The sequence below is a fragment of the Gekko japonicus genome, unplaced genomic scaffold (assembly GCF_001447785.1).
Source record: "Gekko japonicus isolate JY-2015 unplaced genomic scaffold, Gekko_japonicus_V1.1 scaffold3009, whole genome shotgun sequence".
NCBI lineage: Eukaryota > Metazoa > Chordata > Lepidosauria > Squamata > Gekkonidae > Gekko > Gekko japonicus.
Genome location: NW_015167144.1, coordinates 152,479 through 166,210, shown reverse-complemented (window position 1 = coordinate 166,210; position 13,732 = coordinate 152,479). Strand labels below are relative to the sequence as shown.

Below are 13,732 nucleotides of genomic sequence, written 5' to 3'. Positions count from 1 at the left end.
TCCTCCTAGCCAAGCTTGTTCCTCATCTCATTCGAGACATCTCACCAGTTGTGGTACACCCTTTCCATAGTTCTGTTCACTCACTAATGGGTGAGTTCCGGAGCCTGTGATTAAACATCATCTAGTTTCTACTGAGAATAATCTGGAGGAGTTCCACAGTGCCCACTTCCAGATGTGTTGTTATAGTGGCCTCACTCATTTCCATTATTGGTTTCAGAGGCATATAATTTTTTCCAGCATATGATCAAATGCTTCTGTGTTGCCATCGACTTAATTGTTAGGATGGAGCCAGATTAATCACAACTTTTAGTATACTACTTTGGAATGGATCCAGTTGCAGAAAGACACAGAATATATGAATTGGTAGTCTGCTCCTCAAGAGCAACAGATTAGGCCCATGCTGCACAATATTTTGTTGGCAGAGTAATTAACCCAGCAAAGGTACATAACCTGATTAAAGTGTAGGTAAAGCTTTATTCAGGTTGTGCACTTTTGCTGGGTTAATTACTCTGCCAGCAGGGGTTACGGGCCCAGTATGCTTCCGGAGACAGACAAGAAATGACACTCAACAGGAGAGGAGGTGCTCACTTCACTGCCCTATCTAAAGGAATCCTTGCTGCCAGTGTTCCCTTTAAGCTGAGTTAGTATGAGCTAGCTCACAGTTTTTTAGCCTACAGCTCACACAATTTTTTTCTTAGCTCAGGAAGGAGGGCTCCAGAGCAAACTGATTTATGCAGTAGCCAAATCGCTCGCTCACAACTTTAATGCCAGTAGCTCACAACGTAGGATTTTTGCTCACAAGACTCCACAGCTTAGAGGGAGCATTCCTTGCTGCCCCCTTCTGGGTCTTCTTTTCTTCTCTGTACACTCAACATTGCCTCTTCCAGCATATTTAGGGGGTGGGCCATGGCTCCGTGGTGGACCGTCCATTTTGACCTCATGCAGAGTGGATGCTCTACCACTGAGCCAGGGACCAGCCCTAAATATGTTCCCAGCAGTACTTCAGTCCCCAGCATCTCCGGTTTAGACAATCAAGTAGATGATGATAAAGAAGACCTCACTACCTGAGGCCTGGAAAACTGCCTCACATCAGAGTCAAACCGCAATGGAATAAGACAGAGTCCCAGTGCAACTCTAAGTGGAGTTCTTCCAGTTTATGCTCACTGAGGTCGGTGGGCTTAGGCTGGACTGACTCTGCATAAGATTGCATTTTTAGTGTGCTAAACAAGGCCTCATTATCAGGGCCAAATTCACGCTAAAGAACTTTTGTCCATCTTGTTTCTTTCAGAAGGGATCATGTCTCCAGAAAAGATCCCAGACTGAGCCATGCATTTACAACAACCTGTTTGTCTTCATACAAGCCTGCTTCTCTAATCACCCAGATGTTCAAAATCTTGATCCAGATGTCCTGGATTTGTTCTGCACGTACACCCACATCAAATATTCCTTTTGGTCTCTGTGAGGGAGGTGCATATGCAGGGTGTGCCCCCTGTCAGTCCCTAGATTTCTTCAGGGTGGCTAGCAGAGCAGTGAGCCGCTGGACGTGTCTTTTCTTCAGGCACCAGTCCGATGGAGCAAAGAGGAGGGAAAGAAGGAAAGCTGCAACCAGAAAAAACAACAACAATTGGGTCACCAATCTCAATGTGCGGCCCGGAATTCTCCCAGAATCACAGCTTTTGTCTGTTCCTTATCTCATATTATTAAAATGCAACATGTCTTTTCAAGTTAAGAAGGAATCTGTGACCAAAGGGAAATGAAACTGGAAAATGAAGGCTGACTGGAAAACACCCAAGTTACCTGTTAGGCGCCTCAAACACTGCTAGCCTGCTGTAACATTTCTGTTGCCCACACAGGAGAACTCAGCCTAAAGATCTGGTATAAGAACATAAGAACATAAGAGAAGCCAATGCTGGATCAGGCCAGTGGCCCATCCAGTCCAACACTCTTCTGTGTCACACAGTGGCCAAAAATACCAGGGGCCATCAGGAGGGCCAGCGGTGGGGCCAGGACACTAGAAGCCCCCCCCCAAGCACCAAGAAGACCGCATCCCTTGCCCACCTAGCTTTAATTCCTAGCCTTTTTCTCTCACTCCCAGCCCGCAAAAACTCAATTGACTGAGGGCCAATGGAGACGATACTGCACCCTGAAGACATATCCCCTAGCAACACAGGATCCAATGAGAGCAGGAGTAGCAGTCTGAACAAGCCAATAGGGACTGTGGTGTGAGAAAGAGGGGGAGCTCTAGGGCCAAACTCGATGGCACCTGTTATGTACGTGGACCGCCACCAGGGGTCTGCGGCACATGCAGGAGTTTGGCCCCTGGAACAAAGGAAACTTTGGATCCTGGTTTCCCCCAGCCCCAACCAATCGCCACTTTGGTGGGACATTCAAACCCTCCAATGGGAATAGGGGGTGCTGGGTGGATATGTATATAGTTGGCCCTGTCGGGCCATTACAATTAGTCTTAGTTGGGGTGAAGTACAATAAATGTGTGCGAAAGCATGTCGTCGTCCGAGTCCTCCATGCGGCGAACCCAGTACTTTACAGTACCGTGTCCCCAAATCCACCGTGGGGTCATGGTGCCATTTTAGAACGGTTCCAAACTGTTAAAATCCCCACAGGGCCACAGTGGGGGGATCAGGGGCTCCTGTCTCTCCCTCTCCCCCACCCCATTTCCTTGAAAAACATGAAGACGGAGTGGGGGGGAGGCAGGAGCCCCTCCCCACACACACCATGGTCCCCAGCTGGATCGGGGCCCCAGTGGTGATTTTAGAAGTAAAACACCAAAGGCTTTGAAATGGTGCAGCTTCCCTGTGGTGGATTCAGGGAGGCAGTAGTAGCACCGTCTACTTTGTTGTTTTTGTTCAGTAGCACAGTCAAGTCCGACTCTTTGCGACCCCATGTTCCAGATCACGCCAGGCCTTCTGGTCTTCCGCTGTCCTCTGAAGTTGGCTCAATTTCATGTTCGTTGCATCCATGACACTGTCTAACCGTCTCATCCTTTGCCGTCCCCGTCTTCTTTGACCTTCAGTCTTTCCCAGCATCAGGGCCTTCTTCTCCAGGGAGTGCTCCCTTCTCATTTGGTGGCCAAAGTATTTGAGCTTCAGTTTCATTATCTGGCCTTCCAGGGAACAGTCAGGGTTGGTTTCTTTTAGGATTGACTGATTTGATCTTCTTGCAGTCCAAGGGACTCTCAAGAGTCGTCTCCAGCACCATAGTACACCGTCTACTTTGGCCCGTAGTCAATTAGGTTTTTGCGGGCTGGGAGTCAGAGAGAAAAAGGCCAGTTTGACAAGAGTGTATATTAAAGCGAAGTGGAGAGACCAGATATTTGGGTTGAGTTCTCCTGTGTGGGCAACAGAAATGTTACAGGAGAGTCCAGCAGTGTTTGCGGCGCCTGGGAGGTAAGTTGGGTGTTTTCCAATCAGCCTTCATGTTCCAGTTTCATTTCCCTTTGTCACCCCCCCCCCCATCTCTACACAGTTTCGTTAGCAATCCCTTGATGTTTTCAAACCTCAGAGAAGGGAAAACCGAGCAACAAAGGGAAATGAAACTGGAACATGAAGGCCCAACGGGGAGATGCCTCTGTTGGACTTATATGTTACAAACCTGCCTGAGAGGAGGTATTCCTTGGCGTGGACCAATGTTCCCTCTAAGCTGTGGAGTCCTGTGAGCAAAAATTCTACTTGGTGAGCTACTGGCATTAAAGTTGTGAGCGAGCCATTTGGACACTGCATAAGTTAGTTTGCTCTGGAGTCCATCCTTCCTGAGCGAAGACAAAAATGTGTGAGCCGGAGGCTAAAAAACTGTGAGCTAGCTCACACTAACTCAGCTTAGAGGGAACACTGGTGTGAACGCTTTGAATTTGAAACTTAAAATGCCACAATTCCTGGTCGATTGCATTTTCCTCAGCAGTTGGGTTCCTTGCTCAGTAAACTGTGTTTATTTTTACAGAGTAAACCACTTCCCCCCCCCTCAGTTTTCTTCCTTGTCCTTCTACCTTCAGTCCAGGCTTGAGTGGGTTTATTATACCCAGGGCCCGGATTCGATTCCCTGGGACATTTTAAAAATCTTGCTGGGAGTCCCAGTGCAGGGAGGTTGGGGTGAGATTGTGACAGGGAAAAAACTCTGTGTGGTGGTGTGTCTAGCCTCCAGAAAATCCTTTGCAATAGCTTATAGTAAAGGTAAAGGTTTCCCTTGCTCGAAAGCCAGTCGAATCCGACTCTAGGGTTGTGGTGCTTATCTCCGTTTCCAAGCCGAAGAGCCAGCGCTGTCCGAAGAGTTCTCCTTGGTCATGTGGCCGACATGACTAGATGCAGAGGCACACGGAATGCTGTTACCTTCCCAACCGAAGCGGTATCTATTTATCTACTTGCAATTTCTTGCTTTCAAACTGCTAGGTTGGCAGGAGCTGGAACCAGCGACGGGTGCTCACTCCGTCACACAGCACTTGGCTCTCGAACTGTCGAAGTACAGACCTTCCGGTCTGCAGCTCAGCATTTTAACCTCTGAGCCACCACAGCCACCCACAATAGCTTTTGCCTTGGCCACTGATTGTAGCTCCTGGCGCACCTAGTGACAGGAGAGGGGCTTCAAGTTGCCAACCTCCAGGTGGGATCTGGGGTTCCCCCATAACTACAATTGATTCTCAACAGGGTTGCCAACTCAGGGTTCAGAAGTTTCTGGAGATTCAGGAGTAGAAACGGGGAGTGGCTGGGTTTGGGGAGGGGGGGGACCTCAGCGTAGCATAATATAGAGAGTCTGTCCTTCAAAGCACCCTTTGGCTCCAGAGGAACTGATCTCTGCGGCCTAGAGATCAGTTGTAATTCCAGGAGATCTCCAGGCCCCACCTGAAGGTTGGTAACATCTCCAGAACTATGGAGATCAGTTCCTCTGGAGCACAGGGAAGCGAGGCAGGGTAGACTCTGTAGTTTACCATTCAGTCCAGGAGGAACGAAGTCCCTCCCCCCAGGTATTCCCTCACAAATCTCCAAGTGTTTGCACAGCTTGCAGCCTGAAACAATGTAATTTCCTTCCTTCCTTCCTTCCTTCCTTCCTCCCTCCCTCCCTCCCTCCCTCCCTCCCTCTTTTTCTTTCTTTCTTTCTTTCTTTCTTTCTTTCTTTCTTTCTTTCCTTCCTTCCTTCCTTCCTTCCTTACCTACCTCCCTCTTTCTTTCTTTCTTTCTTTCTTTCTTTCTTTCTTTCTTTCTTTCTTTCTTTCTTTCTTCCCTCCCTCCCTCCCTCTTTCTTTCTTTCTTTCTTTCTTTCTTTCTTTCTTTCTTTCTTTCTTTCTTTCTTTCTTTCATTTCTGTCCACATTTCAGGATAAAAATGTTAAAGCCATTTACAATTAATCGCTCAAACAATCAAATGCATCCAAACAACAGCCAGACATATATCGGTGATTAGTTGCAGAAGCTGTAGCCATAAAAGCGTTAAAACAGCAGCAGACAGAAGCCCCAGGCCTGTGCTGGAGTTCCTTGTGTGCAGCGGGTATGAAGTTTCCCCAGCTGTGATTGCAGAAGTGGCTGTGGCAATCACTGCGTAACACCCCCCCCCCTTCTTGGTTCACACAAATATTTCTTAACAGTGTTATGTATCCATAACATAGTTGATTGCATGAAGGAGGAGGAGGAAAAAACTCCACTCCTGTGTCAATGGGCACTACGGGCCGCCTCTGACTATGGAGACTGGAAGTCGTATTTCAGCACTTGCTGTTCCCCCAGTCTGGATATGAGAAACTGACTCAGCCAGGGTGCACTAATCTCTCCCTGTATCTACTATGAAGGTGAAGGTTCAGGGGGGAGGGCTTCAGCCATGTTTCCTGAGATCATTCAGTCCTGGGAGCATTATTTGCACTACTGGGGGCAGCATGCATTCACTAAACACTATGCATACATCTCCCCCATTGCCTTGAGTCAAGGGAATGGCTTGGGAGATGGATATCACATACATGAAGCTGCCTTGTACTGAGTCAGACCCCCCTTGGTCCATCGAGGTCAGTCTTGTCCACTCAGACTGGCAGCCGCTCTCCAGGGTCTCAGGCAGAGAAGGGTCTTTCCCATCACCTCCTGCCTGGTCCTTTTTAACTGGAGATGCTGGGGATTGAACCTGGGACCTTCTGCATGCCAAGCAGAGGCTCTTCCACTGAGCCACAGCCCCTCTTTACAGCTCCCCAGGATCTCAGACGGAGGTCTTTCCCATCACCTGTTCCCCTTGTCCTTTTTCACTGGAGATGCTGGGGATTGAACCTGGGACCTTCTGCATGCCAAGCAGAGGCTCTTCCACTGAGCCACAGCCCCTCTTTACAGCTCTCCAGGGTCTCAGGCTGAGAGGTCTTTCCCATCACCTACTGCCTGGTCCTTTAACTGGTGATGCTGCTGGGGATTGAACCTGGGACCTTCTGGATGCCAAGCAGAGGCTCTCCCACTGAGCCATGGCCCCTCTTTACAGCTCTCCAGGGTCTCAGGCGGAGGTATTTCCCATCATCTACTGCCTGGTCCTTTTTTAACTGGAGATGCTGCCGGGGACTGAACCTGGGACCTTCTGCATGCCAAGCAGAGGCTCCTCCACTGAGCCACAGCCCCTCTTTACAGTTCTCCAGGGTCTCAGGCTGAGGTCTTTCCCATCACCTCCTGCCTGGTCCTTTTTAACTGGAGATGCTGCCAGGGACTGAACTGGGGATCTTCTGCATGCCAAGCAGAGGCTCTGCCACTGAGCCACAGCGCCTACCCAGGATGATGCCTCTCCCCCCACACCATGGAAATGCTAATAATAATAATGCTAATACTAATAAGCCTGATCCAACGCAGACCCAGCAGTGCTTGGCAAACAGGTCCCCCATAGCTGCCGTGTCCAGACGCATCATGTCGTTTGGTCCTGGAAGACCAGCTGTTCAGTCACCTGCTAGACAGCCTAACCAGGGCATGTGTTTGTCAAATATGCTTTTGCAGTTCCTACCGGGTATCGTGGACACTTCCTTCTGGTCCACAGGCGCTTTGGGTTCCTCTGCTTCTGATGCTTCTCTCTCCTTATTCCAGATTGTGCCTGACCGCCTCTTCATCCCACAGGACGTCCCTGCCAAAGTGAAAATAGGGATTTCAGCCTTCCTGGAGCAAGATATCAGCCACTGTTCTTCGGCACGTGCTGCAACTATGTCTCCTTGAAATAGAAGTGGCTGGCTAAACAAATGGAGGCTTTTTGTTCACTTGCCTATTTGTCGTTACACTTGTTGGTAACTCTGTAATCTGTTGAAATCTGAGCTCTCGGAATGAAGCTTGAGATCTACAATCATGACACATTCCCTAAGCTTCCTGTCTGGATCCCAGATGGAATGGAAAATGCAGGAGACGGAGATACTGGAATATAAATAATCTTGTGACCCCATTCTACATCACGAGTTCAACTCTTTGCCTCAGCCACCACTCCCATTTTCAAGAGGTCTAAGAAAATGTGGAAACAAACCACAATGCAGCGTCTGATTCAAAGACTGACGGAGCATACACAGTGAGACCCGCTATGAGTATTGGTGAGATAATTCTCTCATGTTTGAACATCTGTTCAGGCAAAACACCTGGAGAAAGGCGAGTTAAATTTAAAATTGAAGATGTTGATCCTAGTATTTGGAAGGAACGGTGGTATGCGTGTCCAGGACACAATTCTACATTTCACATAAAAAATAGGGCCTGCGAGACAGAGCTCTTCCACCAGGCTTTCAATTAGAGAGTCGTGCCACTTAGAGTAGCTCTTCCACCAGGCTTTCAAATAGGGAGTCGTGCCACTTAGAGCAAGGCCCTGGCCCCAACACCAAGGGCAATAGTAACATCAATAGTGATAGTATTATACCACCAACAGCCTGACGCAACCCAGACCAGCTGTCTGCATATTGTGATTGCTGCAAACGTCGGCCATCGTTATATTAGTTGTACTCACACTTTATAATTTATTATATTTAGGATTGTATTGTGATTTTATCAATCTTCTTGTTTTAGTGCTTTTACACAGTTTGTAAGCCACCCTGAGACTGCTTTGCAGGGAGGGTGGGATATAAGTCAAATGAATGAATGAATGAATAAAAAATTAACTTGAGCTCAGTCTGTGCAATTGTTTTCAAGAGGGCAAGGAGGCTACAATGCACATTGCACAAGGCGATCTCCTCGGGGCAAAGAGATTTCACAATGAAACGATTATTTCTAATTCAAACGCTCCGGTGCCAGCTTCCACGGAGACTGCTGCGCTTCCCATGTCATGTATGTCTCTGTGCCCCCGAACAGGAAGCCTCTCCACCTGTGGCCGCCAAGGGTCCCTCTAAGCTGCAGAATCTTGTGAGCAAAAATCCTACTTTGTGAGCTACTGGCATTAAAGTTGTGAGCGAGCGACTTGGCGGCTGCATGAATTAGTTTTGCTCTGGAGCTCTCCTTCCTGAGCGGAGACAAAGAATGTGTGAGCTGGAGGCTGAAAAACTGAGCTAGCTCACACTCACTCAGCTTAGAAGGAACACTGCCTGTGGCCATGACCAGGAGCACAGGGAAGCCCCAAAAGAGACCTCTGAACGAATATTCGCAGCGGAGCATGATGCTACAAAAGATGGTTTGCTGGATCCAATACTGCTGCACCAGCACATTCAGTGTTGCCAACCTCCAGGTGGGGCCTGGACCCCCAGATCCCTTGGAGGAAATGGCCGCTTCAGAGGAGGGCGGTCTCTATGGTCTACCATACGCTCTGGTATCCCCTCCAAAATCCCCCCCTTTATAGGCACTCCCCCCCCCAGATTGCCAGGTTCTCTCCGGCCACCAGTGGGGGTGGGGGTGGGATCCAGCTTGGGAAACTCCTGGAGGTTTGGGGGCAGAGCCCGGGGAGGGCAGGGACCTCAGTGGGCACAAGGCCATAACAGAGTCCACCCTCCGAAGCAGCCATCTTCTCCGGGGGAACTGATCTCTGTACTCTGGAGATGAGCTGTGATTCCGGGGGATCCCCAGGTCCCACCTGGAGGCTGGCATCCCTACACACACACCCCGAATCTCCAGGCATTTCACAGGGCTGAGCTGAAAACCGTGCAGCTGGAAAACCGTGAAGAGCGTGGCAAAGCTCCGTGACTCCATCCGCACTCAGTTTCTCAGGATTCCCTTTCCTCCCCTGACCCCGGTCTGATCCCCTCCTTCAGTCAGGGCCATCTTCTGGGTCCCATTTTATCTCACCTCCGTAGAGGGCTGAAGGCCGCCCCCATATTCTGAGTTCCCTTCTCCCTGCCCGGAAGACTAAGGGACTGGCCGTCCAGAACCAGGACCCATAATAATATACGGAAATCGCCATCTTGGATTTTTATGTACACTCAGATTTTACTAATGCTGTGTGTGTAAATTTAATGTTTTGTATTTTACAGCACTGTGTTTTGTACATTGCCCAGAGCCTGGCGCAAGCTGGGATGGGCCGATTAATAAATCCAATTATTATTATTAATAATGATGATAATGATGATGATGTTTGTGGTGCACATAACTGCCCCATCGGTACATGAAACAGTCCACGAGGGTCTAATCTTTATCGCAAAGCTAACAGAAGCTGAGTCTGTCTCCGTGTCCCTCCCTGGTGGTGGTGGTGGTGGTGGTGGAGGGCTCCTCTGCTGTAGACGCTTTCCTCCCAGCCGCCCTGGATTCTTAAAACAAGCTGAGCTGAAGAGTCAACAATGTGAGGCAAGAGAGCCGAGTGAGATAAGACGGGGTGGCGACTGGGTGGAGCTTCCCTCGCCCACAAGCGTCCTCCAGAGTGAAATCGAGACTCGCACCCCTGATGGGACACGTTTGACTGTGGAACTGAGATGCTCGGAAAGAGACATGGCTGCCCACATCACATCCAGTTTGGCACTCACGGCACCACAGCTCAAGAAGCTCTTACATCCAGAAACATACACAGAAACAAATTATGTACGTGAGAAGCTCTCACATGAACATGCGAAGCTGCCTCACGCCGAGTCAAGCCAGCGGTCTGCCAGAATGAGTATTGCCTGTTTCGACAGGCAGCTGCTCCCCAGAGCCTCAGGCAGAGGGTCCAGTTTGGTGTAGTGGTTGACTGCACGGACTCTAATCTGAGAGAACTGGGTTTGATTCCCCACTCCTCCACTTGCAGCTGCTGGATGACCTTGGGCAAGCCATAGTTCTGATAAGAGCTGTCCTTGAAAAAGAGCCATTTCTGTCAGAGCTCTCTCAGCCCCGCCTACCTCACAGGGTGTCTGTTGTGGGGAGGGGAAGGGAAAGGAGTTTGTAAGCTGCTCTGAGACTCCCTTGGGGAGTGAAGGGCCATGGGGTATAAATTCAATCTCTTCTTCACATCACTGGCTCTCTTGACCTGGAGATGTCGGGGACTGAACTTGGGGCCTCCTACATGTCAAGCAGATGCTCTGCTGCCACTGAGCAGCCCCTTTGGTGGGACATTCTGTGGCCTTTAGTTTCACTTGCTGCTCAGGAGTGTCACACCTTGTTTCTCCTTGGACTTCAGGGAAAAACTAAATAAGACAGGGAGAGATTCCCTAAACATTTGAAAACTGAGAAATCGCACAACCCACATGGGGCTTCAAATCAGGGCTGCGCTTCCTCACTCTCCAGGAATTGCTGCCGGCCACTTCCCCTGTTGTGAGGGGAAACAATCAATTTTTGTTATTTATTTATTTTTTGCAAATCCCGCTCTTCCTCCAGAAAGCAGGCAAGAAAGACACGATGGGTGGGAAGCAAAGCCAGGCTGGAGGAAGGGAGGAATTGTTTAATTGTTATGCCTCTTCTATTTTTTTCCATGTGAGAGGCACTACAGTTAAACGTGATATGTTTGGGCTTCTGAAAGAAATGCTGGCATCTTGTGGTCCTTCCTTACATGCTCGGGAAAAGGCTGATGTCCACTTTGGGGTCAGGAAGCAATTTTTCTCCAGGCCAGTTTGGCCGGAGATCCTGGAGGAAGTATGTAAGGTTAAAGTGGACTTACTAGGGAAAATATTATTCATGGGGATTTTAGGAAACTGTAAAATAGAAAATTTTACATTTGAATCATTGAAGGTCAAAGAAGACGGGGACGGCAAAGGATGAGATGGTTAGTGTCATAGATGCAACGAACATGAAATTGAGCAAACTTCAGAGGACGGCGGAAGACAGGAGGGCCTGGCATGATCTGGTCCATGGGGTCGCGAAGAGTCAGACTCGACTGTGCGACTGAACAACAACAACAAAAATAGAAAAACCATATCAGGATTTATTTAAAGCTATGATTTTAGCTGCCCATGCGGGTTTGGCTGGAAAGATGCTACAAAATGGAGTATAGACAGATGGAATGATTACTTATATGAATGGATACAGTTGGACATATTAACAATATTAAAACAGGAAAAGTTAGGTGAGGATAAGATTGTGGAAGTCAAGAAGAGATGGTTAGAGTACATAAGATGGGTAAAAGCGGGGAGGGGCAATAATAACATATTGGTTAAACTCCAAAAGGTGTGCTCATGGTTAAAGTTATAAATCAAGGGATTATTCACATTACACTCCTGTTTAATTTAATTTGTCCGGCTCAAGCGCATAACAGTAGCCACTGTGCAGTTCCCAGGTTTTGCTTCCAGGTAAATAGGCACAAAGGAGCGCAGCCTTAGACATCGGTTTATCAACCTGACATACAGAAAACAATGTGGAAGCTTTCACTGTTTTTCTGCCAAGCAGCTTAGAGGGCAACGTAAACACACCTCTGCTAAAGAGACCGTATTGACCTCATTTTAAGAGCAAAAAAAATAAGGTTGGGAACGGAGCTGTAGATTGATGCTTTTTCATTAGTGAAGTTCCTCTGACTGTGGGTTGGATCTGGCTAGCTTACCTGCTGGTGAAAAAGGAAGGGGAGGTCCCTCGTGGATATCCCTAGAAGGTCTCTCCTGGGGATTTTTGGACCTGAGTTGGTTTGGGGGAGGGGGGCTACAGGAGGCTGGGAGAGTTGGGGGGGTGGGCGTGAGATGGCACGAAAAAGCTGGTTAGATCCGGCCCTGTGTCTGGAGCAAAAACCTAAAGACTGCTTCTGATGAGATGTTTTATATTCAAGGGCGGGCACCCGAGTACAAAACGTAGATAATGAAGCGTGCGTGCATGCATGATTTGCAACATTTCCCTTTAAGATACACAGAGCAGCAAGGGAGGGGGGACTGACCCCCTCCCTCATGCATGTTTTAAAGGGGAAATGAGCCTTTCGCAGAAGACAGGCCACGTTCGGTGGTTACGATTTTGGCCTTCTGATCTCACCTACTGGGGAAGTGTGCTGCCCGCAATGCTCCTGATACGCAGTGGCTGCCATTTTGCATGCACAGGGGGGAAACGTGTATTTCCCAGCTTTGATACGCACAAACAGCCAGGGTTGCTGGTGAGCGACGAGGAAAATGGCCGGTCATCCCCCAGGTGAAGAAGGAGAGCATCACACTTTTACTCTGCTGTATGACTTCTCATGCCGGCAGGCCTCGAAGAAGCCGACTTGGGCTTCAAGGAGTGCCGAAGAGTCAACAGCCACTCCCAGTAGCAACACAGAAACGGCTCCAGAGGCTGTTGAGACATTCTGGAAGAACCCGGAGCCGTCTTCCATTCCTGGCAAGAGCAGCTGGATGGGCCCTCTGCCAAGGTGCAGGCTTCGACAGGCGGCCAAACCTGTCAGCTCTCGATGCTGACTGCCTTTCATCAGCTTTCCCTTGCGAAGGCTGCCCCTGCAGGCTCCCTTTTCTCTAAGAGCTGAGTTGAGTCTTGGTGCTGTTCGACACAACCCGTATCCCTCCCTAGCTGTGTTTTTCCCAACCGAATTTGAGAAAAACATATGCAGCAGTTCTGTAGAGAGGGAAACACTACAATATTTATTGATTAGTAAAGGAAGAGTCCAGATATCAAGGTTTGGAACCCCCTGAATGCCCAACAGACGCTTCGAGTCTTACAAAGGGTGACGTGGAATTTTATACTCAGTGTGACATGAGCCAGCAAAACATTGTTATTGGTTCCACCAAATATCAGCCCTCTGACCAGTGCTCCCTCTAAGCTGTGAAGTCCTGTGAGCAAAAGTTCTACTTTGTGAGCTCCTGGCATTAAAGTGGTGAGCGAGTGATTTGGCTGCTGCATAAGTCAGTTTGCTTTGGAGCCTTCCTTCCTGAGCTAAGGCAAAAATGTGTGAGCCGGAGGCTAAAAAAACTGTGAGCTAGCTCACACCAACTCAGCTTAGAGGGAACACTGACTCTGACCTCACGGGTCTCTGATTGGCAGAAAGCGTTTTGGGCCAGGCTTTCCCAAGTACAGTTCATTCTACCTTTTACCTTTTAGTAGACAATGGGCACTTTTCTCCCCCAGACTGTGAAGTTCTAAAAGTATCTGTTTGACTTAATATAAGACAGGGTTTCTTTGTCCGCCATTTAGCTAGGCTAGCTGATATCAGAAATATGTTCTGGTTATAGCTAAAATGCAAGGCCATGAGGCCTGTCTATGGGTTAGGCTTCAACAAAATAATGGTCTGTTAGCAGCTCTTTATTCTCCCAGCATGCATTTTTAAGCAGTGGCCATTAATGAACCACAGTTAATATCTGAATATATGTTTGTATAGAAAAATTGCTTTCTGCTTTCTATATCCACATGCCTTCTCCTGTGATTACATTATGATAACATGCTGTGTCTTATTTCCTGTTGCAAGCCAAATGGTGAGGCCACATGGCCTCAATAGCCATGCCATAAACCCACATTCTT

At 48.6% G+C, this 13,732-nt stretch overlaps 1 protein-coding gene across 2 annotated transcripts in view; it reads right to left on the bottom strand.

Annotated features, from left to right (window-relative positions):
• Positions 1–803: 803 nt before the first annotated feature.
• The window catches only part of LOC107112015, a 19,656-nt gene continuing 6,727 nt past the window's right edge, over positions 804–13,732 (bottom strand). For both annotated transcript variants that reach the window (XM_015413072.1, XM_015413073.1), the window contains exons 2-3: positions 6,960–7,076; positions 804–1,599 (exon numbers count right to left, since the gene is read on the bottom strand). In XM_015413072.1, coding sequence (XP_015268558.1) covers positions 1,493–1,599; positions 6,960–7,076 — 224 coding nt within the window. In that variant the 3' untranslated portion in view covers positions 804–1,492. The remainder of the gene's footprint in view (positions 1,600–6,959; positions 7,077–13,732) is intronic.